A 25,710-nucleotide genomic window follows, 5' to 3' on the forward strand; every position below is an offset into this window, starting at 1 on the left:
CTATGAGCAACACTGGCTGCCCCTCTCCATGAGGGACATAAGTGTCACCCCAGGGGTGAATTTACAGTGTCCCATTCAGTTATCCAGCTTTTACTTAAATAGAGTCTTTGAGGAACTCTGCTTAACTTGAATTGGGCATTTCTAGAGTAGCAGCAGTCTCCGGGAGACATATCTGTGTCTCCAGCATGTTTTCTTTAAGTCACATGCCAGGTTGAGAAATCTGGAGTGAGTGACTCTTGTCCCATTTGATTTTCAGATGTGCAGCATTTCCATTAGGGCAGGGTCAGAGACTGCTCTGTAGGCCAGGCACAGGTCACCTCTCAGAAGCCTGTAGAGCACAGAGTATAGCAAAAGGGCTTTCAGTCTTTCCATGTAGGTCATGTTTTCTCTTGGTCAGGAGCCTCTGTGGTCTCTCCAGTTGCTGCAGGTGTCTGGTGAGGTACATGCAAAAGGGAGAATTGCACTCTATTAGTGGTCTGATGAGGGTAAAGTATAGAGGAGTTATAACATCCTCAGTCTTGGATGCGATGCCCTTACTTATGAGGTGTGCAACATAAAAGGCTTTCCCTACTACTGTGGACACATGGTGATCGAAGTTTAGATTGCTATCAACTTGTGTTCCCAAGTTACACACCACTGGGTTTGAGCATAGGGAGGTGCTGCCTATATTGTAATTTGCAGGAGTTACTTTTTTGTCAAAGGGGACAATGATGCACTTTTTTGAATTTAGTTTTAGACCGTGGCTTTGGCACCAATCATTTGTCTGTGTTAACCCCTCCTGTATATGCTAATATGTTTATGGGACTCAGTGATTGTGTGATGATGTGAGGTACTGCCAGCTATGCCAGGAGAAGTAGGGCAGTGGATGTGTAACATATGCCAGCATAGCTAGCTGGAGTTTTGTAAAGAATTATATGTCATTTGTATATCAAACGGATTTGTACAGGTGCTTGGGTTGAACATGTATTTGTAGAGCTGCTTCTGTTAAAAATGTACCAACAGTGAGTCCTGCTGCACAGAAAAGAAATACACATGTATGCCACAATGTATTGTAACTGTTGAAATGAATATATTGTAACAGAGGACACTGGAAGAGAACAGGTTAATCTTAGTCCAGCTAACTTTGAAAAATAGTCTGAAATTAAATTACCTGGTTTAGGTCATAAAGATTGTATCTTGCAGTTCTGATTGTAGCCAGAGACAAAATGTCTGTGAAATCCAGGACACGAAATCCTACTATATTGTCCTTAGGGGTGAACTAATTGCTACCCTGGAAGGGTGGAAGTTTTGAAATGGTTTTATAGCTTCCAGATGCAGGGACATCACATATTGGTGAGCAGTGGTGTGGATATTAATTGAACTTCTGTAACCTGTAGACAGTTGTCACTGAAGGTGTGTATACTCTCAGTAGCCACAAGTTAAACATACAAAGTTTCATTTTCACAATTGTGTTATTTATTTTTGTTAGTTTAGTTTAGTCAGGGAAATCAGGTAAAGATGTCAGTGGAGGATTATGGCAAGCCAACAAAGAATCAATTGGCCAAGGTGTGCAAAGCCAGAAGACTGGTGCATGCCAACCTGACTAAACAGGAAATTATTTCAGCCTTAGTTGCAGCTCAGTCCAGCAACCGGGAAGACAACCAGTCTGGTGATAGGGATCTGTAGCTTTCAGAAACAGTACAGTTCACCTTTTCCTCCGAGGACTTAAAAATACATCTGGAGTTAAAGAGACTTGAAGTGGAAGCCAACCATTTGGAAGTATAATCATCAGAGAGACTGCAGCATTTGGAGGCTGAAGAAAAGGAGAAACAAATGAAATTAGAATCAGCAGAGAGACTGTGGTATTTGGAGGCCAAAGAAAATGAGAAGCAGTGTCAACATGAGAGGCAGATGCTGACTCTTTGTCAGGGTCATGGAGGTGATGGGGAAGGGAATAACTGAACCCCAGAAGCAATAAAGGTCAGTAAATTTCTTCTACAATTTACAGAAGGTGATAATTTTGATAGTTTTATTCATATGTTTGAAAGAGTATGTAAACAGTATAATGTTGAGTAAGAGCACTGGGTATGGTTCGTGACCCCCTTACTTCATGGTAAAGTTGTAACTGCTGTTTCTAAATTGTTGGATTTACTTCATGGTAAAGTTGTAACTGCTGTTTCTAAATTATCTGACACTGATTGTTTAAACTATGATAAAGTAAAACAATGTTTTTTGGAATGTTTTAAGTTAACACCTGAAGCTTACAGAAAAAAGTTTTGTGAGCACAGATGCAAGGTAGATGAAAGTGTATGTGATTATATTGCTGAGTTAAGCACTTATTTTCATAGATGGATGAGTCCAATCACCACTTCTGAAAGGCTGGCAGACATTTTGGTGAAGGAACAAGCTCTTAGCACTTTGCCTGAGGACATGAGAATCTGGTTGGCAGACAGAGAGTGCAACTCTGCAGATGAGCTGTGGGAAGAAAGGGGATCTCTACTTAGCAAGCAGGGCATCACTGCACAAGAAGGGGATACCCAATGCTGCACATAGATATAAGAGAACCCATGGTGGGCAGCCTAAATCACCTGAACAGAGTCCACCAGTAACAGGGGAAGCCACTTGTTCAGGTTCATGGCCAGGATCAAGGTATGGATGTTTTAAATGTAACCAGAGGGACCATGTAGCATACAAATGTCCATGGAAGCAAGGTGGGGAACAAATGGTGGGGGAGCTAGGAAGTGGGAATAACAGTATGCCAGTGGTAAGTTGTTTGGAGGCAACAGGGGTACCAGATTATCACCAGAGTTTATATTCTATCTTAGTGGATGGAAAACAGGCCACTGCTAAGAGAGACACAGCTTCTGACATAACCAATGTGAAGCCTGCAGTGGTTAAAGAGAAACAGCACTTGTTTGGGCAGTCCACTCTAGTCAGAGCTTTAGGGTGGACACCATTTCAAATGCCTTTGGTCAGGGATCACCTTGATTGGGAGGGTGGAAAAGAAAGCAAGCAAGTAGGTGTGTTTCAAGATATCTCTGGAGATGTCCTGATAGGATTTTGATAATGCAGTCCCTTGTGTGCATGCAGTTACATGCAGTCAGGCTTGGAGACAGACATGTGAAGCTAGTAGCCTGGGGGAGACCCATGCAGACCCCACTTCTGAAGCTAGGGCTGGTGAGGTGGCTATTTCAGGGAGGGAGCTACCCTGTAGCAGTAAGCCTGAAGGTGAGCCACAGCTGCTGGTAGGTACTGATGTTCCCTTGGACAGAATGACTGCAAGGGCAGAGGTGAGTGGTAGCACCCAGGCTGACAGTGAGGCACTGATGTCAGAAAATACCAAACTTCCTGTGGAAGGGGAGCTGGGAAGGGTCACAAAGATAGAGTTGAGACAGGTTTAGCTCTTGGACCCTAAACTAAGGGGCTTGAGGGAGGTAGCTAGGAATGCACATGATTATCAAGGAAAGGGGGAGTATGTATGCAGGAACAAAGGCTTACTGTACAGGAAGTGTACCCCTGAAGGAGGGCTAGAGGGTGAGATTATACAGAGGTTGGTGTTGCCCTGAGTCTACCATCTGGCACTTCTAGCCATACCCCATGATATTCTTTTTGCAGGTCATATGGGCATAAAGCATACCAAGAGACATATTATTCAGAACTGTTATTGGCCTGGGATTGCAAGGGATGTAACAGGGTACTGCAGGACCTGTGAGTAGTGCCAAAAAGTAGGCAAGGCAGGAGACAAGTTCAAAGCTCCGTTGATACCTTAGTCATTTCAGAGGGTAGCTATGGCTATTGTGGGGTCTCTTGAGTACCCCAAGTTCTGCAGGGAAGAATTATATCCTGGTAGTGGTACATTATGCTACTTGATACCCTGAGGCAGTGGCTCTGTCCTCCATCGAGGCATATAAGGTGGCACAATACTTTGTTAGAGATTTTCAGCAGGGTAGGTTTCCTGAGAGAAATACTGACTGACAGAGTTGCCAATTTCATGTCAAACCTGCTGGCTTGTCTGTGGAGCCCTGTAGGGTGAAGCACCTAAAGACCACCCCCTACCATCCCCAGACTAATGGCCTTGTGGAGAGGTTAAACTCTACACTAAAGACCATACTATGGGATTTGGAGACCAGTTTACAACAGAGTGGGAAAATATTTGTCCCATCTGCTGTTTGCTTACAGAGAAGTACCCCAAGAATCCACAGGATTTTCGCCCTTTGAGTTGCTATATGGACATAGGTTGAGGGGACCTTTACATTTGATTCATCATGAGTGGAAGGGTGACTGTGAATCCCACAAGGAGTCTATTGTTGTCCAACAGGATTAGGAACTATTCCATATGAAAAATGTTTGGTCTGTCAATTTATAGTGAAAACTTTTGAGAAAATAAATGACAAGAAGTTTGAAACTCAAGGACATTTCTCTTGTACAAGTAGGGGAATTATCTATGCTATAGGATGTTCCTGTAAAAACATCTATATAGGTGAAAGTAAAAGAAGTTTAAGTGAAAGAATAAAAGAGCACACCAGGGACATCAAGAAAAATAAAGTTATAAGTCCTGTAGCGGAACATTTTAACAAAGTACATTTAGGAGATATTAGTAATTTAAAAGTAACAGTTTTAGAGCAGGTTTTACAATATTTTGCCAGTGAGAAAATGTTAAAATACTTGCTTAGGAAAAAATAATCGATTTTTATTATCAAATATAATACATTACAATCTAATGGCTTAAACAAGGAATGCAGCTGGCAAAGTTTTATTTAAGAAAGTTTTAGCTTTAAGAAAAAACTTTTTTCATCAATTTAAAATTAATTGGATGTTGTAATTGAATAACTGAATACTATTGTGTATATAAAAGGAGGATTTGACAAAAAGGTTTTTTACTTTGTAAAGGCTGATTTCGGCCGAGGCGCTAAGAGATTCTATGGTGATATTTGTTGTTTATCGTGGAATAAATAACGTTTCGTGAACATATGAACAAGATATCATTGTTTTTTTGCCATTGTGGTTCCAGGATAATTTCGACATTGTGGTTTTACAAAAAAGAAATACACCTGTATTGTAACTGTTGAAATGAATATATTGTAACAGAGGATACTGGAAGAGAAGAGGATAATCTCAGTCCAGCTAACATTGAAAAATAGCCTGAAATTAAATTACCTGGTTTAGGCCATAAAGGGCAGCCATGGTGGTGTAGAAGTTAGTGCTGTTGACTCACAGCAAGAGGTGCTCTAGTTTGATTCTCCTCTGGAGTGCCTTCTGTGTGGAGTCCGCATGTTCTCCCTGTGGTTGTGTCGGTTTTCTCTGGGTGCTCCAGTTTCCTCCCACATTCCAAAGACTTTCAGTAGGTGGATCTGACACTCTAAATTGGCTGTAGGTGCAAGTGTGTGTGTGTGTGTGTGTGTGTGTGTGTGTGTGTGTGTGTGCGCGAGTGAGTGGTACTGATGAACTACCGCTGCAGGGCTAGCCACCAGGTGGTGTGATCTTTAGCTGGAGGTGATTGTCACTGTTGAAGTGACACCCTGACCCCATGTGAAAAATGGTAAAAAGGGGTTGAGGATGGATGTTTAGGCCATAAAGATTGTATCTTACAGTTCTGATTGCAGCCAGAGACAAAACATCTGTGAAAACCAGGACTAGGAATCCCACTGCATTGTCCTTAGGGGTAAACTAATTGCTACCCTTGAAGCGTGGACATTTTGAAATGGTTTTATAGCTTCCAGATGCTATAATACATCTTACCAAAGCTCTGTGTGGGTGCATTATTTACACATATGTGCTAGATTCTTTTTCAATTGCTAGTAAATGGGGGGAGTGTGGGAGCCAGAGACAGATGACCAGATGTATGTGATGTCAATCTGTAATCCAACACTTAAATGAAGTTCTAATACTAGATAAGAAAGAGGTCTCAGAGCAGTCTGTTTTTCAAACCTGACAAAGAAGGAAGACCACTCACCCAATTCAACTTGTCTTGCTTTAGTAAGTAACCAGAGAATAGTCATTTTTTATATCAGTCAGGAAAATATAATGAGATTAGCTAAGTACTGTTTTTCTGAATCAGTGTGAATCTCTCCAACTGTATTATTTTTAATTTTTCCTGTGATTGAAACTCTGGTGTTTATTGTAAATAGATATTCACTATCTTCATATTATTTTTATTATTTATTGTTAAATATATTTAAACATTTCATTGTGGCTGGTCTTTTAGAGAATATTTTAACCTTTGACAGTACTTATATTTATTTGGTGCCACTGTGGCTGCTCCTGAAAGCCTTGCTGCATTAGTCAAACACTACCATTTGTATTAGTATTAATTTTACTCAGTATAATTGGGTACCCTTGTAAGACCCTTAAAGTAGCTGGCTGGTGGCAGTGAATCTACCCTATAGTCTGGGCTGAGGGGCAGAGCTAGTAAATTTGTGCCAGCCTTTCTCAGGTGTGTGTGTGTGTGTGTGTGTGTGTGTGTGTGTGTGTGTGTGTGTGTGTGTGTGTGTGTGTGTGTGTGAAAATCATATCTCAAAAAGTGTGTGCGCCAGTTACTTACAGCAGGGACATGCAGCACTGGTTTCACAGAGAGGTTGTTGGAGGACTTGACTGAGGACTCAACTCTACAGCTGTGTCAGTTGGGGGTCTTATTTGGGGTCTGTAGACAGAGGGAGTGGGGAAAACACAGCCACAAGACCGAGTGTGTTCCCTGTGTGCTTTTAAGGGAAATTGTGCTTGGTGCAGAGATCTGCATCTGGAAATACCGTGTGAATCAATTTTTTTCCAAGTGAATGTTCTTCACCGGTGTCAGTGGTGAGGATTAAGGCTTCTTGATTACTGGCTCAGCGGAGGGAGTCACAGATTGCTCCCAATTTGCAGTATTCTGTGAACTTGGTAAGCCACAGGCCATCTACTTTCACCTGGATATCTGAGAAATAGATTCCAAACAGTAGAGGGCCCAGCACAGACCCTTGTGCTACCCCACTGGTAACTGTTCTACTGATGGAGGTAGAATCCCCAACTTTGACAGCATGGGTTCTGTTGGTGAGCCACTTGGCTACCCATCTAGTGACACATGGGTTAATCCCCAGCTGGGAGACTTTCTCGATGATATCTGAGTGGGGGATTGTGTAGAAAGCCTTGTCTAATTCAAGATAGGTGGTATGTACTTATTTGCCTTTGTTCTGTGCTTTGGTGAAATACTTGAAGAAGTCCACCAGGTTTAGTAATCATGATCTACCCTTAATGAAACCAAACTGAGTCAGGTCGAGAGTTTGAAGATTGCCTATGTCCTTGTTGATAAGGTCCATGATGATTCTTTCCATGGCCTTGCAGATAAGGATGGTTAGGCTTATGGGGCTATAGTTCCCAGGGTCAGTTAATGGACCCCTTTTGTGTAAGGGGATTACAGTTGCTGTTCTCCACTCTATTGGAACAAAGCCAGTGCTCAAGCTATGGTTAAGGTGAGTGCCAAGTGGATTGGATGTCATGTTTTAGGTGGCTTATTAAGCAGCCTGGGATGTTATCTTGTCCCATAGAGGCTGTGATTTTGGCCTTGGAGAGCATGGATATAACCTGATCATTGGAAATACTGGGGACAAAACAGCTGTCAGGTATGCTTTGGGGTATTGGTGGTGGGGACAGGGGGGAGATGTTTGTGCCAAATCTCTCAGCTAACAGGTTGGCAAATTCCTCAGGATCAGTTTGAGTGGTACCGTCCACTATGAGTTCAGCACATAGCTGGGTATCCCCTTTTAGATTTCACATGCAGCTAAAGAATGCCTTATGACTGTCTTTAGCTAGGGAAACTAATTTACCCTCATACCTAGCTTTACAGGACTTTATCAGATATCTGATTTGCTTGTTCAAACTATGGTGCGTATTCTTTCTCTGTTGACTAAGTTCCATCTTGTTCTTAGATATCAGTTTCTTCCTTTTCTTATATAACCTGTTTATACTTGAGGTCCACCAGGGTGGCTTGTTTTTATGGGAGGACTTGGTTTTGATCCTATCAGGTACAGCAGAGTCAATACAGTTGTTTAAGTGGTTATAGAGGGTGTTTGTGTATTCCTCTGCATCAGAGTCATTGTTGGCTGTGTTAGTAGGGGGTTTGACACTTTTCAAACCATCGCTTAGTAGGCTATAGTTTGTTTTGGAGAAGTTTCTCATTTTTATTGCTCCTGTGGAGGTGTCATGTCTGATCATTACTTTGAAAGAGACAGATTTATGGTCTGACCTTACTGGGGAGGGCAGAACACAGGGGGTAGTGCAGTGACCTCCCCATATTGGTGAGTTCTAAGTTTGGTACATTTGAGCCCCTTGTAGGTGTGCAGAATAACTGTTCCTGAGTGTTTGTATTAACAAAGTCCAGGAACCTCAGGGCTATCAAGCTTGTGGTCATGTATGTCACCCATGTGATAGAAGGATAGTTGAAATCTCCCATGACCAAAGTGTTTAGCTGTATAGTGATTGACTCAAGCAAGTCCAGGTAGGGGATGTGCTTCTCATGGTTCATGGTGGGGGACCTGTAGCTTGCAATGATGTGGTAGGGTGTTTTATCAATAGTTATTTGTATCTGGAGTAACTCAAGTGAACTGTACTGTTTAACCAGTCTCAAGGTGTCTTGGATTTAATGAAGATGGATATACCTCCACCTTTGGTTCTTTTATACTCAATTGTAGCCTTGCACAACTGTGGTGCTCTCTGCGGCCCTGAACCAAGTCTCAGCGACTGCACAGAAGTAAGCATATTCCAAGGTGAGGAGAGCTTCTAGAGAGTGCAGTTTCCTGTTTAGACTCCTAGCCTTAAGCAGCATAACCCTGAGTTTGTCTTATGTTGGAAGTTTTGTTGTTTTGGTATTTCTTAAAAAAGTACTATGGTGAGGCAAGCATCTTTGCCAGTATTCAAAAGCCTAGAGGAGACAGGTGAAGACCATCTCTGGCAAAGCAGTGTGGTCTGTTGACCATGTCTTCCCAGGCTGACAGATACTGGATCCCCCCTGGACTGACACCAGAGGCTAAGCCAATTGTTGAAGTCATCCATTTTTGGTTATATTGTGGCATCATCCTGGATGAATGTAGAATGCTGCTTAGGGCTAGGGAAATACCTGCCTCGAACACATAATCTGAGAATTCACTCATGTCTCTCTTCATATAGTCCAGGGACGTACATCTCAAGTCATTCACCCCAGTATGTGTTATGACACAGTCATAATAGTAATTGTTGTTGAGTGACTTGAGTGCATGCATAATTTGATGGAACCTGGCACCCATTAGGCAGCTGACTGTGACCTTCTGTTTCTCCAGCCTGGTGAGGGGGACATCTGTGTGTCCCACTATGGAATCTCCTTTGACCAGGATATCTGGTCTGAGGTGTTCTACCTTAGGGTCTTATTCACTGAGACACTGGTATGTGTGTTATGTGTAGTGGATTTTGGTCATGCTCTAGCATGTGTGAGTTGTTTGCACTTGGGAGGGTCTCTGGTCATTTGGTAGGCTCTTAGTGAGTACCTCTGTGTATGTGGGTTTATGTGTTGTGACTTTATCTTGTGTGAGAAGAAAGGTGTGTGCACTGACAACCTGTTTGATGTCTTGTTTATTGTTACCTGAGAGGACTGATTCCAGTTGCATAGTATAGCTACATCTATTTGTTTTCTGTAGGAGCAAATGGTCGTCTGTATGCATAAGGCAATTACTACACTGCCTCAGTATTCCCATGTCAATCGGTTGGAGAAATGTTGGGAAAATGACTGTCCTTTGTAGCTGGTTAAACCGTAAGTACTGTTAGGGGTGGGCAAGTTAGATCAGCTCTAGAATTAGCATGGGGACTTATTCTATTGAGGATTAGGGATTAAAAAGTGTGGCACTGCTGCTCAATACTCACCTGAGTTGCCCACAGTGCAGCAGGGAAGCTTGGGAGGTTCCACTGACTGTTCTCTTGGGAAAAAGTTGTATCTAGGCATTTGCATCTATACGGGGCACTGCTAACTTTCATTGTACGCACAAACATGAGGCTTAAATACAAGTGAATTTTAACACTTTTAACACAAACTACCAATAGGAAAGCACCACACAGAGCCTTATTCCAGCAATCCCAACTCAGATGAGTCCTGAGCTGCAAACTTCTGCCACAGGGGTGCAGGGAGGCCCTCTTAATGCAAGATGGATAGTGCTCAAGTGATACTAAACAGACTAGATTCAGCGAGTTTGAATCTAGCCTATGCTATTTAAGACAGAAGTAGCAATGATGAAAAGTACAGAATGAGGCAGTCACAGCAGCAAAAAACAGTAAAAATGAAGCAGCATTTCAATAAAATAGAGTTCACAAAGTGCAGTACAGTTTAGGTAGGTATTAAGGTAGGTATTCCTCATTTGGTTATAGATTTTTAAGATGTGACTTTAATGAGATGTGGATAAATCCCTGAATAATTTGCATCCCATTCTGCCTTAGTGTTAAAATGTGGACAGTTTTAATGTTTGGTTAAAGTAACCAGTCACAAATAATATTATTTTTTGAACATTGCTTGATGCTGATTCCTGTTGTCTTCATAGGAGGTTACTAGGCTAATGGCCCTAGAGCCTTGTCAAGCCTAACTGTGTTATACCCATATTCCTTAATTGACCATATTAGATGGTCTATATTTGCAGTGCGAGTTGATTGCACTGACTACCCCTCTGTTCATGAGGGACATAGGTAGAACTCCTATGGTAAATTTATGGTCTCCCATCCAATTGTCCAAATTTTGCTTAAATAGGATCATTGAGGAGCTTTGCTTCACATGAATTTCGCATTTATTTCCAGAGGAGTGGCGACCTCTAGGAGACATATTTGTCTCTCCAGCATGACCCGTTGATGTCACAGACTAGGTTAAGATCCTTGGAGTAAAGGAATCTTGTCCCATTTGGCTTGCAGATGTGTAGCATTTCCATTAGACCAGGGTCAAAGACTGCTCTGTAGGTCAGGTACAAGTGTCCTCTCAGCAGCCTATAAGATGCAGAGTACAGTGACAGGGCTTTCAGTCTATCCCAGTAGGTCAAGTTTTGAAGGCCCTGTATTTTCTTGGTGAGGAACCTTTGTGGTCTTTTCAGCTGCTGCAGGTGTCTGGTGAGGTACATACAGAAGAGACCATTATACTCTGCTAGTAGTCTGATGAGGGTCCAGTACAGAGGAGTTATAACATACTTAGTCCTGGATGTGATGCCCTTACTTATGAGATGTGCAATGTAGAAGGCTTTCCTTACCACTGTGGCCACATAGTAATCGAAATTTAGGTTACTATCAACCTGTGCTCCCAAATATCGCACCACAGGGTTTGAGCTTAGGGGGATAATGTCTATAATGTAAGTTGCAAGGACATCCCCTTTACCAAAGGGGATAATAATGCACTTTTTTGTGTTCAGTCCATGGCTTTGGCACCAGTCGTGTGTTTGTGTTAGCACATTTTGTAATATGTTAACATCATTAGGGGACTCAATGATTGCACCCAGTTTGCAGTCGTCAGTGAATTTAGCAAGCCACAGGCCATCTAATTTTACCTGAATGTCTGAGAACTAGACTTCAAACAGTAGTGGGCCCAACACAGATCCCTTTGGTACACCACTGGTAACTGGTCTACTGGTAGAGGTGGAATCCCCAACTCTGACTGTATGCATTCAGTCAGTGAGCCAGTTGGCTACCTATCTAATGATGTATGGGTTAATCCCCAGCTGGGAGAGTTTCTCAATGATACCAGACTGTGGGATTGTGTTGAAAGTTGAGATCGGTGGTGTGTACTGTTTTGCCTTCGTCCAAGGCTTTGGTGGCACTTTTGAAGAAGTCCACCAGGTTTAATAAATGTGATCTACCCTTAACAAAGTCAAATTTGGTCAGGTTGAGAATTTTAAGGTCACCTATGTCTTTGTTAATAAGGTGCATGATGATTCTTTCCATAGCCTTGCAAATAAGGTTAGCTAGGCTTATGGGTCTGTAGTTCCCAGGGTTGGTTGATGGACCCCCTTTGTGCAAGGGGATTACTGTTGCTGTTTTCTACTCTGCTGGAACAAAGCCAGTGCTTAGGCTATGGTTAAAAAGAGTGCTAAGTGGTACCGCAAGGTCCTATGTTAGGATGTTTAGTAAACAGCCTGCGATGTTATCTGGTCTCATAGAGGCCGTGTTTTGGGCCTTGGAGAGCATGGTTATAATCTGCTCCTTGGAGGTACTAGGTAGAGGACTGGCAGCTGGTATGCTTTAGGGTATGACAGGTGGGGGGGGGGTGAAGTTTGCACCAAAACTGTCAGCTATCAGGTTGGCAACTTCCTTAGGTTCAGTATGAGTTGCACCATCCACTACTAGTTCAGCAGAAAGCTGGACCTTCACTTTTATATTTTAGATGTAGCTAAAGAATGTCTTATGATTGTCCTTAGCTAGGGATGCTAATTTAGCTTCATAATTAGCTTTAGAGGACTTTACAAGATATCTGATTGGCATATTCAGACTATAGAGGGGTGTTCTTCCTCTGTTGAGTCAGTTCCCTCTTATTCTTAGACATCATTTTCTTCCTCTTGTTATATAACCTATTTATACTTGAGGTCTACCAGGGTGGCTTGTTTTGTCATGAGGACTTGGTTATGATCCATTCAGGTACAGCCGAGTTTATACAGCTGTAAAAGTGTTTCTTCAAGGCACTTGTGTACACCTGTGCATAAGATGCATTAGTAGGCAGTAGTTTTATTTGGAGAAATTTTTCTTTATTTTAAATCCTGTGTGTGTGTGTGTGTGTGTGTGTGTGTGTGTGTGTGTGTGTGTGTGTGTGTGTGTATGGGGGGGAGTGGTCATGTTCTAATTATTACTTCAAATGAGACTGATTTATGATCAGACCTTACCAGGGAGGGAAACTCACAGGGAGGTAGTGCAGTGACACCCCCCATGTTGGTGAGTACTAAGTCTAGGACATCTGAGCCCTTTGTGGGTGTAAAGACTATCTGTTCCAGACCATTTGCATTGACAAAGTCCAGGAACCTCAGGGCAAGCATGTTTGTGCTTGTATATAACTCCCAGTCGATGGAAGGATAGTTGAAATTACCCATGACCAAGGTATTTGTTTGTATAGTGAACGACTGTAGTAAATCCAGGTAGGCAGCGTGTTTCTCTTGGGTCATAGTGGGGGACCTGTAGCTAACAATGATGTGGAAGGGGGTTTTACCTACAGTTAGTTGGACATGGAGTAGGTCAAGAGACTTGTACTGTTTAACCAGTCTAGAGGTATATTTATCCTTAATGAAGATGGATACACCTTCGTCTTTGGTTCTTTTATGCTCATTTTGAGATCTGAAAGTCTGCAAGGCATTGTAGCCTTGCATGGCTGTGGCCTTGAACAATGTCTCAGTGACTGCACAGTCATCAGCATCTTCCAAGGTGATGAGTGCTTCCAGAGAGTGCAGTTTCCTGTGTAGACTTCTTTCATTAAGCAGCATAACCTTGAGTTTGTCGCAAGTAGATTTTTTTACATTGGAAATTTTGTTGTGAAGTAGTCTAAAAAAGGCACTATGGGGGACAGAAGTGCCTTTTCCAGTAACCAAAAGCCAAAAGGCAACAGGTGAAGACCATCTCTGGCAAAGCAGTACATCGACCATGTCTTCCCAGGCTGACAGATACTGAATCCCACTGGACTGACACCAGAAGCTAAGCCAATTGCTAAAGTCAATCATTTTTTTGTTTGTATTGTGGCATCATTTTGGGTAAAAGTAGGATGCTGCTTAGGGTTAGGGACATACCTGCCTGGGATGCATAATCTGAGATTTCAGTCATGTCTCTCTTCATATAGACCAGAAAGATACATCTCAAGTCATTCACCCCAACTTGGACTATGATAGTCATACTGGTACTTGTTGTGGAGAAGCTTGAGTACATGGATGATTTGATGGATCCTGGCACCTGACAGGCAGCTAACAATAACCTTCTCCTTGTCAGCCTGCTGAGGGGGACATCTGTGTGTCTCACTATGGAGTCACCTATGACCAGGACATTTGGTATTGAAGTGTTTTGCTTTAGGGGCTTATTAGTTGGACACTGGTATGTGTGTGTTATTATATGCAGTGGATTCTATTGGCTTTACACTGCAGGGTGTGTGCAGCAGGTTTGTGCTTGGGAGGTCTCTGATCTTTTGGTAGGCTTCTAGTAAGTACCTCTGCATATGTGAGTTTGTGTTTTGTTCTTGTCATGTGCAAGAGTTGAAGTGTGTGTGCTGATAACCTTCTTTGATGTCTGGCTTGTTATGTGAAAGAATTGATTCCAAACTTATAGTGTATATACATCTCTCACATATTGTGTTTATTTTAGGAGTAAGTGGTTGTCAGTAAACATGAGTGAATTACTAAATTGTCTCAGGAAGGCCATGTCAATCAGGGTAGCCAGAAAAATGGTGGGAAAATGATCATCTATTATGGCAGGATGATACCTTAGTTACTAGTGGAGGGTGGGCTAGTTAGATAAGATTTTGCTCTAGGATTAACAAAGGGGTCTATTTTGAAGTAGGCTAAGGTTATAAACTGTGAAAATGCATCTCTGTGTGCAACTGAGTTGCTTGCAGTGCAGCAGGGGTGTTTGGGAGGGTTCACTAGCAGATTTCTAGTGAAAATTGTCTTTCTAGCCATTTGCTTCTATGCTTGGCAGCACTAAACCCCGATGTGTGGTGGTCAGCTACACCCAAATGTGAGGCTTAAATACAAGAGGAGTGAAACATTTTTAACACAAACTAACTAATAGGAAAGACCAAAGCTGAGCCTTTTAATAGCAATCCCAAACTCAGATGGGTCCTGAACTACACACTTCTGCCACAACTTGCAGGGAGGCCTTCTTAATGTAAAGATGGCTGGTTTTAGTGATCAAGTGATACCAAACAGTCTCAATTCAGCAAGTCTGACTCTAGCCTATGCTATAAATGGAAGAGTACTTTAAAAAATTCAAAGGGCAGAATAAAACAGTCTCAACAGCAAAAACAGCAGAAATGAAGCAACAATTTATTTAAATGCAGATCAAAAAGTGCAATGCAGGCTTAGAATATACTTATTTTTCAGTTGATTTCAGTGGAAGCCTTGGATTTCAGTTCAGATTCACTCTAGATCTCTGGCTAAGGTTACCAAACTGTGAGCAGCTCTGGTAAACCAAGCCAATATATTTGTGCTCCATGGGATTGCATTGCTGACAGTAGGATACGCTGTTACACTGTTCTGACTCACACACAAGTTGACTGCAGTGAGATTAGAACCCCTATCTAACTAACTATACCAGCTAAAGATCTCAGTACTTAATGCAAGCACCATGACAGAAGTCTAAATATCAGTACTTCATGGGACTGTACTGATGACTGAAGGATACACAGTTCTGACTAGACACACACACACACACACACACACACACACACACACACACACACACACACACACACACACACACACACACACACACACACACACACACACACTCACAAACACACACATACATGCACACCAGTTGACTGCAGTGAGATTAGAACTCCTACCTATCTGAATACACTGACTAGTGAACGCAGTACTTAAAAAGGTAGGGTATTTTTTTATCCTTTAATCTCCCATGCAGCACACTCTTTTTCTGGTATACCTACTTGATTAGCCAAAAAACAAAAACCGAACACAATGCAACCTTTATTGAACTGCATGAAAAGATATAACCAACATCCCTTAATTTGGTCTAGTTGCATTTCATAAGATTAATTTACCACAAAGGATGAATATAATAGTAGTTAATGTTATTAGTGCACATGGTATCTGTGAATGTTTTTGTTCTTCAGCAAAGAATATATAAAGTTTACTATTAAATCAATATACCTGGATCAGATATCACTTGCAGGTCTTGATTGTTGTCGTATATCTGATGAATTGTAGGCAATATACCCGGCAGGATTCTGTATGGCTTGGGAATATCTGACAGGTGGTTGTGATTCTTCTGGTGGGCCTGGCATTTTTTTAAATCTTCTTTCAGTTCTGTAGAATCACAAATACGACCTGAGACAAATATGTGCATGAAATAAATGTTTAATTTGTGTTAAATAAAGGTTTAGGGGAGACATGATAACATAATCTGAGTTGCAAATATTGGGACCTTGATTTTTTATTCCTTTTAACCAGTTACATAATCTTAATCTACATAAACAGAACATGTTGCAGGGACAGTTACTAGAATATCAGTCCAAGAGCCATTTTAAGCCTAGCTAAGCTTACCTCAAAATTTGCCAAAACATTGCTGACATGTGTCAATACTCTAAGGAATTTTATGACTACAATATAGACTTGTACACATCACACTTTCACAAGTTATCCCTGTCTATTATGTACATAGGTGCCAAACCAGGAGTAAATTTGTAATTTCCCATCCATTGGCTCATATCACATTTGACTAAGGTTAGGGATGAGCTTTGCTCCACATGGATTGGAAGCCTGTTTCAGAGAAGGTGTGACCTATATGACACATATCTCTCTGCAACATGTCCTGTTTATGTCGCAAATGAGGTTTAAGTCCTTTGAATGGGTATTTCTGATGTTATTTGTTCTGCAGATGTGCAACAAATCCATCAGAATACTAACTATATAAATAATATAAGAATATATCACACTTATGAATCTCCTACATATACATAAGTCAAAGAGTACCAGAAATACAAGGTCTAGGTCTAGAGACCTGAATTTTGTCTGTGACTTAAACAGAATATGCGGGATAGATGGATATGTGTCCCAGAGACTGCCCCTCCTATGAAACAGGCTTCCCATCCATGTGAAGCTGAGTTCATCTATTTCTCAGTTTAAGTGCAACCTACACCAGTGGATGGTGAACAGAACATTTACATCGGGCCTGGCACCCATGTCCCTTATGGACCGAGGTAGCTTATAAGTGTCTCACGCTCAATGTCCTGTTCAGATACAGGACATCATTATTCTTTTGGGAAAACTTGGCTAGGCTTAGAAAGGCCACACAGGTAATTAACCTAGCAAAAATGTATGAATCTATGAATCAGTGTGGGATCAAAGAATACCTTGTAGGCTAGGCATAGATTGCTATGTAGCAGTCTGTAGGAGACTGAGTACAAGGATTGGGATTTGAGATGGTCTGCATAGGACTTGTTGCTTACTCACTGTATTCTTTTTATTAGGGACCTCTGTGGTCTCTCAAATTGTTGCAAGTGCCTGGTCAGTAACATGCTGAAGGGTATGCTGTGCTCCATGACTATGTATACATGACCACTGAGGCTGAATAAAACAAATAGTTTTTTTTAATACAAAATAGTAATGCACACAGGATATGAAAAAGGTAAGTGCTTTCACGGTTAATCACTGCTTATTCAGACCTAATAAACCATAATTTAAATTACAGATGTAAATCCAAAACCTCTGATGAATAAGAGGCTATCTCTAAAACCACATGTTGATTGCGTAATAAATCATTATTAAAATATGTAATGACATTTAAATTGAATGATGGCAGTTGACCAAGTTCATATTCAAAGTATGTTCTGGAATGCATCTAAGACAAAATCAGCTGTTAGAGAAACACACACACACACACACACACACACACACACACACACACATATATATATATATATATATATATATATATATATATATATATATATGTATATATACACACATACAGATCTTTAGCTGATTAAACACAAAGTAAAATTGATTGCTCACAGATCCATAGGATCATCGGCTCATAAGAAGTTACTAGGCTAATGGTACTAAGGCCCCTACAAGCCTAGTGAAATTTACCCTTGTTACCATGATCAGCACCTATTGCCCCTGTCCAAGAGGGACACTGGTGGAACCCCTGCAGTGAATTTGCCCATTACATCTAGAAACTCTATTTGCTTCTCAAATAACTTAAAGCTAAACTGTAAAAAATTAGTAGTATTATGTAAAAAATCTATAAACTGTGTGAGTTTTTGTGGGGTACCCATCCAAACATAAGTACGGGTATTTCATCCAGGAATAAGGAGGTCATAACATCACTGTACTCCTCCCTTATCAGACCCATTAATGAGTACAATGCCCCCTTCAGCATGTACCTTGCCAAGCACATGCAGCAGTTGGAGAGACCACAGAGGTTCCTGATCAGGAAAATCCAGGGTTTCAAACACCTAACCTATACAGATAGGCTAAAAGCCCTATCCCTCTACTCAGTCTCATACAGACTTCTCAGAGGTGAGCTGTGTCTGGCATACAAGGCCGTCTCAGGCTCAGCCTTGATGGAGTTGCAGCATATCCATAAGTCAAACTCCACTCGCACAACCTACACGCAAAGTCTCAACCTGGTCTGTGACATTAATAGAACTTATTGGCGGGATAGATTTGTGTCCCAAAGACTCCCCCATCTGTGGAAGAGACTTCCTCTCCATGTCAAGCAGAGTACCTCACTAGCCCTCTTTAAGAGAAACCTGGATGACTGGATGGGAAACAGAAAATATACCCCTGGGATCTCACCTGTGTCCCTGCTGGACAGGGAAAACAGGTGGTGACTTTGTGGGAATGTGGGTGAAATTCTTGGCTAGGTTTATAAGGGCCTCTGGGCCATTAGCCTAGCATTATCCTATGAACTTATGAACCTATACTGTACAAAGGGATTATCTTTCAAAACTTTCTCTGTTTCCCACTTTTGCATAACTATTGACCCAGGCTGTGCCCATTGCTACCCCAAAATTCTGTATCAAAGATAAAAACATTGTTCTCTAAAATAGGTTCCAATAGGCCAGAGTGCAAATAAGCTCAATTTTAAGGTGGCTAAAGTCAGTATAACTGGAGAGGAACATCCTTACTAAATCAATCCCAGTATCTTTGGGTATAACAGTAAAAAGTGATGTTACATCTAAACTGACAAAATACAAGTTGCTCATTGCACCCAGGTTGTGGAACCATTCAAATAAATCACTTAGAAAATTCTTAGTGTCTGACAACACAGAATTGACATTGTCTAATACGGGTCTGGAAGTCTTCTCCACAAAAATCGAAAGATGTTTGGTGACCCAGCTTCTACATGATAAAATAGGATGCATTGGTGGTCTCAAGATGTCTTTATGGACCTTTGGTAAACCATACAAAGAGGGAATAACTGGATTTTCTACAGTAAAATAATCAAAAAGTTCTCGTGTGATTCTATTTATCATCAGGAAGTCATATAAATAAAAGCTGACCTTATCAATTAGACCTGTAACTTGATGTTTATGTATTGGCAGATAAGTAGTATCATCACCAAATAATCCACTCATCTGTTCAAGATAGAATTGACTGTCCATTATACCAATCCCTCCTCCTTTATCTGCTGGTCTAATCTCCAGATGGGAAAATTCTTTCAATGCTAGAGACTGGCCTGTAGTCAAATTATGAAAGGAGATTTTGTGCCTCTCAGATAGAGCTTGCTGAATTTATTTTTCGCGAATATCAGTAAAGATTTCCAAAAAAGGGTATATATTAGCAGTGAAAGTATTTGGTCTCTTAAAAATATTAGGTTGTAAATTAGAGTCTGTAAACAGTAATGTCAATGAAACATTTCTCTCACACACATTATTAAGTTAACAAGGACATCTGTATGGCCGGATTGTTTGGCCAGAATAAATAACCCTTTACTAAGAAGAGATATTTGTTCAGTAGTTAAATCAAAAGAAGAAATATTAAAAATTAGTTCTGATTTTTGTTGTGTGTGGTCATACAAGTCATCTGGTCCAGTTGAATTTGTTGCCTCACATGCCCCCTCCTCGCCCGACTTTTGGAGCAGCCCTTTCTGAAACCTCTTTTTATGGGAAGGGGTTCTGGGAGAGAAAAAGGGGAGGATATGTTGGTGGAAGTGGAAGGCTGTATAACATTCAAAACATCCTTATTCACCACATCATTTGCCAGCTGAATTCTATGTGTTTCATTAATCACATTTCTATCTGAGGATCTAGTAACCTGTTCAGAAGTAATGTTCCAAACTGAAGACATATCACGGGGCCATGAAAAACCATTGCCTTTCTTGAAATCAACAATGTCACGTTGTAACTTCTTGAGTTTAGTAGCTTGCAGTCTCCTCTCATAGTTAACTACATTCTCATACACTTCATTGCGACTTATTTTGTAAATTTCCTTTGTAAATTTATCCAAAATCTCATTTTGTAAGCATTTAATTTCCTTAAGTAACAACAGTTCAATAGGTTGAAAAAAGTCAATTAAAGGTCTCATGTAGTCAAAACTTAACTGTATGTTCATTAAATGCCAGCATTTAAGTAATTCAGGGAAGGTCTCTCCAAGGGTAAGCTTATTTAGGATATGTAATCTGCAGGGAACAACCTTGTAATGTAGTGCTGCTTCTAAATGAAGCTGTTGCCATTCCAAACGCTTGCATCTATATAGTTTATTCTCAAAGTCCTTGAGTTGAAAATTAAAGGATTCTAGTGTAGCTGCATCACTTACAGGGTCTATGGGCATAAGGCTGTTGTTCAAAGGATGTAAAAGAGGGATTGTATCCTGTAGTATATGTTGGAAACGATCTATTCTATAGCCTACATTACCATTTGGGTTGTAATCCAGTTCCACATTGGAGCCTTCAGCCATGTCGCAGCAACAACAACAATAAAACAAACAATAAAACTCAGGAAGAGCTGTGACAAAGGTTGATATAGTTAAAAATGTAGCACATATAAATAAAAATGAACACAACCACCGAGGCTAAATAAAACAAATACTTTTTTAATACGAATATAAACTTTATACAGTTTTACCGGGAGCAGTGTTCAACCAAAGTTCAGTTGCTTTAACATCATACACCTATGTGCTCAGGCTATTTCTATGAACTGATAGGCTAATCCATGGAGTGGGTGTGACCAGTGGAATACCAAGTCCACCTTTCACTATTCATGAGCTTAGATACTTTGTTTTTTATCCATTCATAGTTGAACTATAATTTAAGCTTTGATGTATCTGTGAGCGATCTAATTTTACTTTGTGTTTAACCAGTTGAAGATCTGTATGTACATATATGTGCTTCTCTAACAATTGATTTTGTCTTAGATGTGTTCCAGAACATACTTTGAATACAAACTTCATCAATTGCCATCATTCGATTTAAATGTCATTACATATTTTAATAATGATCTGTTATGCAATCAACATGTGGTTTTAGAGAGTCTCTTACTCGTTAGAGGTTTGGGATTTAAATCTAATTTACATTATGTTTTATTAGGTCTGAAGAAGTGGTGGTTGACAGTAAAAGAGTTTACCTTTTTCATATCTTGTGTGCATTACTGTTTCGTATTAAAAACGTATTTGTCTTATTCAGCCTTGGTGGTTGTGTTCATTTTTATTTATACGTGGCACATTTTTAACTATTCCAACCTTTATCCAACAGCCCTCTTCCTGAGTTTTATTGTACTTCTTGACTTGTCTGATGAGAGATAAGTACAGTGGAACAATGACCTCCTTGGACATGGATGATATACAGGGTAAAATTGGAGCTGAATTTATTGGACAGCAGATTTGCTATAACTTTTGAGTCCATTTAGATGGTTCCAGTCTCCATTAGTTTGGCACATTGTTGGGTGCTGCAAAAAAAAAAAAAAAAAAAAAAAAAAAAGCTACTATTCAGCTGTAAAATCTGGAAAACAAAGGCTCAACTAAAATGACACACTATGTCACAGGACTCCAAACATATTGAAAATGGTACCACTTGTCCATCTGCTTTACTGACCTGGACAGGTATTTCCCACAAGAAAACAAAAAAAATTTAGGTGTTTCACATCAGCAAGAAAGTGTAAATGCTTCTACTAAATTAATGTTATAAAAACCCCAGGCCCAGAGAGAGATATTAGCTTGTTTCAGAATCTGTTTGATGAGCCATTTTCAAAAATACCATTCATAGTATGTGCATTAAATGATCTATATTTAAACCAGTCAAAAGATGCTGTTACTTAAACTGAAAACAAGAAAAGGGTGTCCAGTTTCACCTTTTTGCTTAATATTTATTTGGAGCCCGTTTTTACGTATCATGTTCAGATAACTTCACTTTACTTTGCATCTGTTTTATTAACATGATAAAAGTACAATATTCATAAATTATGCGAATATTTGCATTTTTCACCTCAGTGTCAGTAATGAAGAATACCTCAAGATACATAAACTCCTGCACAGGTGTTAGCTATTCCCCACTTACCTACAGTGTACAATCCACTCTTTCTGTGAGAGAACCATGACTTCTAATTTTGAGGTGCTGATTTTCAATCCATCTGTTTCACTCAACAACAAACCTCTCCAGTATACATACAAAATGACAGTCACTTGAGGTTAATAGTACAATGTTATCTGCAAATGGCAAAAATATTACCCTCACATCTCCAAAACAGATACTTTGGCAGTGTGTTGATAACAAACAGCAGTAGCAAGACATGCCTTTCGGGAAGTTCAGTACCCACCATAAACATATGTCACTCCTCAGACATGTGGACCAGGTGACAAACAACAGAGCTCTGGGACCCCATTCTGTTGTAGCATTTCTCACAAGACATTCTGAGACATACTACCACAGCTTTTTTCAAGTTCACAAAATGCATGTAGACCTTCTGGCAGATTTCCACCACCCCTCCAATATCACAGCAAGGACAAAGAACTGATGCACTGAACCATGGCTAGGAAGAAATCTACATTGTTCCTCTTGAATCAGGTACTGGACTATTGGAGGAAATTTCCTTTCCAGCATGCTGGCATATGCTTCTCCAGGAATTTGAGAAATGCAATCCCTCTAAAACTGAACCATATCTTCATGCCCCTTTTTTGAAAAAGGGGCCATTAATTCAGGCTACCATTCCAGAGTTATTGAGCAGGCTTCTATACTACATTGGAAAAACATGTTAACCAAGACTTCCCAACAGTGTCCAATGCCTTTAGGATTTCTGTCTAGATCTCATCCATTACCACAGCCTTATTATTTAATTACCACAGTGATGTCTTCTATTAAAACACATCTAATCATCAAATCATCAGCCAAATATAGCACTTCATGTAGAGGATTATAGCTATAAGCTGCTTCCCATGTTTCAGGTTCAGTTCCCTCAGCCTTCATGTATCTACTGTGTGTCACTTAAACAAACAATGCTCCTGGGCTAAGTCTGAAAAAGACCGGTGTAGATCAGTGCTCTACCCAAGTTAACAAATGTAAAATAAATAAAAGAAAAACAAGGAAGAAGAAAACAATCAACCAATCAGCATCAACCAGTAAAGTAGATAAATACGTTTTAAAAATCATGTGTTAATTCTTCATTTAACCCCATACATGTATGTTTCCTATTCCATGCAATTACACTGACAGCATTCCAAATCAGGAAATTAATTGTATTTTCAACTGCTTTTATACATCACCCCATTTGTTCTCTTTGCCTCACCTTCTCTACCTCTTAACCCTCATTATCCTCACTTCACTGATGCTCCCTTCCATCTTCTGCCATCTGTTTTGTCTTCTAATGGTCTAAATCTGTTCCTTGATTTTATTATACTCCTTAGTGATTTTTCTCTGACATGTCTTTTGAGGGTTTTACTTTTTTGTGTTCTGCCCTCATTTCCTTCCATAATGTATTCATTATCATTCTTACTATCTTACTTTGCTGTATCTATATCTTCAGGATCTCCTATTGCCAGCTGTACTTTCTCCATTTTGGGTAGCTTTCTCCAGTTATTTCTTCATCGTCTCTAGCACTTCTATTTGTTCTTCTTTTACTAACTTTAACTGACCTGCATCTGCTAATTGTCTTTATCTTTTGTTACAAACTGACAGACACAGAGTATACGATCTTGCATTCAACATAAACTGCTCATTTCCTTAGTACGCTACTCTTTTGCACTGCCATTTTGTTTTTCCACCACCAGCAGATGGCTACTTTCCTGAAAATTAAAGCACTTCCATCCTTGATGTGCACAGAACAGCATACCCTTTGCTTTTGCTATCAGAGTAACCCTTGGCGAATTTGTCTCCATAGCCTAAAGGGACCTAGATGATACATGATCACTTAGCAACTAATAAGCCAGAAGAGCTGGCCTGAGGGAGTGGAATTGAGTGGCAAATACATACTGGTTACCCTACGCTAGTGGGGAGAGAGGGAAGTATCTCAGTCTACTGCAACACTGATACCCATCAGTGGCTGGGTGTCAAGCAAATGTCATTGTAACAGACAGGTCTTGTGTGCTTGGTAAGCAATGTACACTGTCACTGGAGATATGGCAACAAGCATGAGTAATTATGCCTGAAATTGTGAGTAATAGCACTCTTCAAGGCTGCCATAGGGATAGGAGAGAGTTTGTAATAATCTCTCAGTGTCCACTGAAGATGATACCACGTGAGGTTTACTAATATGGTTCTCCAGCCAGAAGACAATCGGTCAGGCCAAAATTGTCTCCATATTTGGGGAAACCCTTGAACTGAGGGATAAGCTGGACCTTTGGATCATTGGGATGAAGAGACACCTACCAGGCAGGATTGTGGTAATAGTGGCAGTGAGGATATAAGAAGAAATAGACAATCAAATAATCACAGGTAAATAAGAAATTTTCTCATTTTTTTCTCTCATTAAGTGGATATGTAATGAAACATCAAGTTTCCATTAAAAGAGTCTCTATCACAAATGAAATATCTGAAATTTAAAGTAGTACACCTACAAAAACATTACAATGGAAAGCATCACACAAAACTCGTCAAACACTATTTGCTACCCCTCCACACCGTTCATTGTGGACGGTCTGCCCCTACTCTCCCAAAGGTCACATAAACTCAAAAACAGAAAATTAAGAAAGTAAGAAATTCATCTTTCCCTTTGCTTCAAGTTATTCAAATTCTGAAATACAATAAAACAGCATGTACAACAAATCAACATCTAGTTCCCTAAGTACTGACTAAGTAAGAATCCACTTAAACAAACATAACATTTCGAAAGTCAACAAAATATTACCCAACAAATCACAGTATTCTTGTTAAGCACTATGGTTCCTTTCCAGCCTTGATTCTATATCCCATCACTGCTGAAAACCTGTACCAAAGATTATAAGGGTCTATATTATGAGATCGATGTTTGAAAACATCGAACAACATATGGTTAACACCATATGGTCGATGTCTTCAAACATTTACCTTATAAAAACACACACAAAAAAAAAAAAAGTATCCTAACAGGTTTAAGCAGGGGGGCAAGCCCCCCTGCACCCCCTACCCCCCCCGCTACTTAAATATATCAACTCCAAGACCACACTACATTGCAGTAAATGGAAATCTCCCCTTGCGGAGATTACACGCTCGAGATTCTGAGCGTTCGATATTCTTGTGTTGGCAATGTCAGATTCGACATTGTCGGCTTTCAAGAATGTAATATAGACCCGATTATAAGTTGTTACACATAATTTACAATTTATAGTAACCTGTTCTCTTTTAACACTATATCTGTTTTGGAAAACACATTCACACAGTTACTATCACCCTCCTAAAGATTTTTTTACTTCAATATTTTTCAATAAAATTAATCTTTTACAATTACTTTTTGTTCCCAAAATGTCATTTTCCATTTCATTGCTGAAACATCAGTCAAATAACCTGCTCGAATCTAAAACTTTAATTCTGATACTTTTTATCAGCAAAATCTGTGTGAAAATGTCTTGTGATGCCTCAGCACTGGCCCAGTAATCAAGGACCCTCAATCCTCATCACTGACAACAGTAGGGGATGTATACACTG

The 25,710-nt window shown here is 40.2% G+C and overlaps 1 protein-coding gene across 4 annotated transcripts in view; it reads right to left on the reverse strand.

Annotated features, from left to right (window-relative positions):
- KIAA2012 (KIAA2012 ortholog) overlaps window positions 1-25,710 on the reverse strand; it is a 971,910-nt gene that overhangs the window by 640,340 nt on the left and 305,860 nt on the right. For all 4 annotated transcript variants that reach the window (XM_044075102.1, XM_044075103.1, XM_044075104.1 and 1 more), the window contains exon 4: window positions 15,804-15,980. In XM_044075102.1, the coding sequence (XP_043931037.1) occupies window positions 15,804-15,980 (177 nt within the window). The remainder of the gene's footprint in view (window positions 1-15,803; window positions 15,981-25,710) is intronic.

Source organism: Protopterus annectens, chromosome 6.part0 (assembly GCF_019279795.1).
Source record: "Protopterus annectens isolate FY-2018-M chromosome 6.part0, PAN1.0, whole genome shotgun sequence".
NCBI classification, from domain to species: Eukaryota; Metazoa; Chordata; order Ceratodontiformes; family Protopteridae; genus Protopterus; species Protopterus annectens.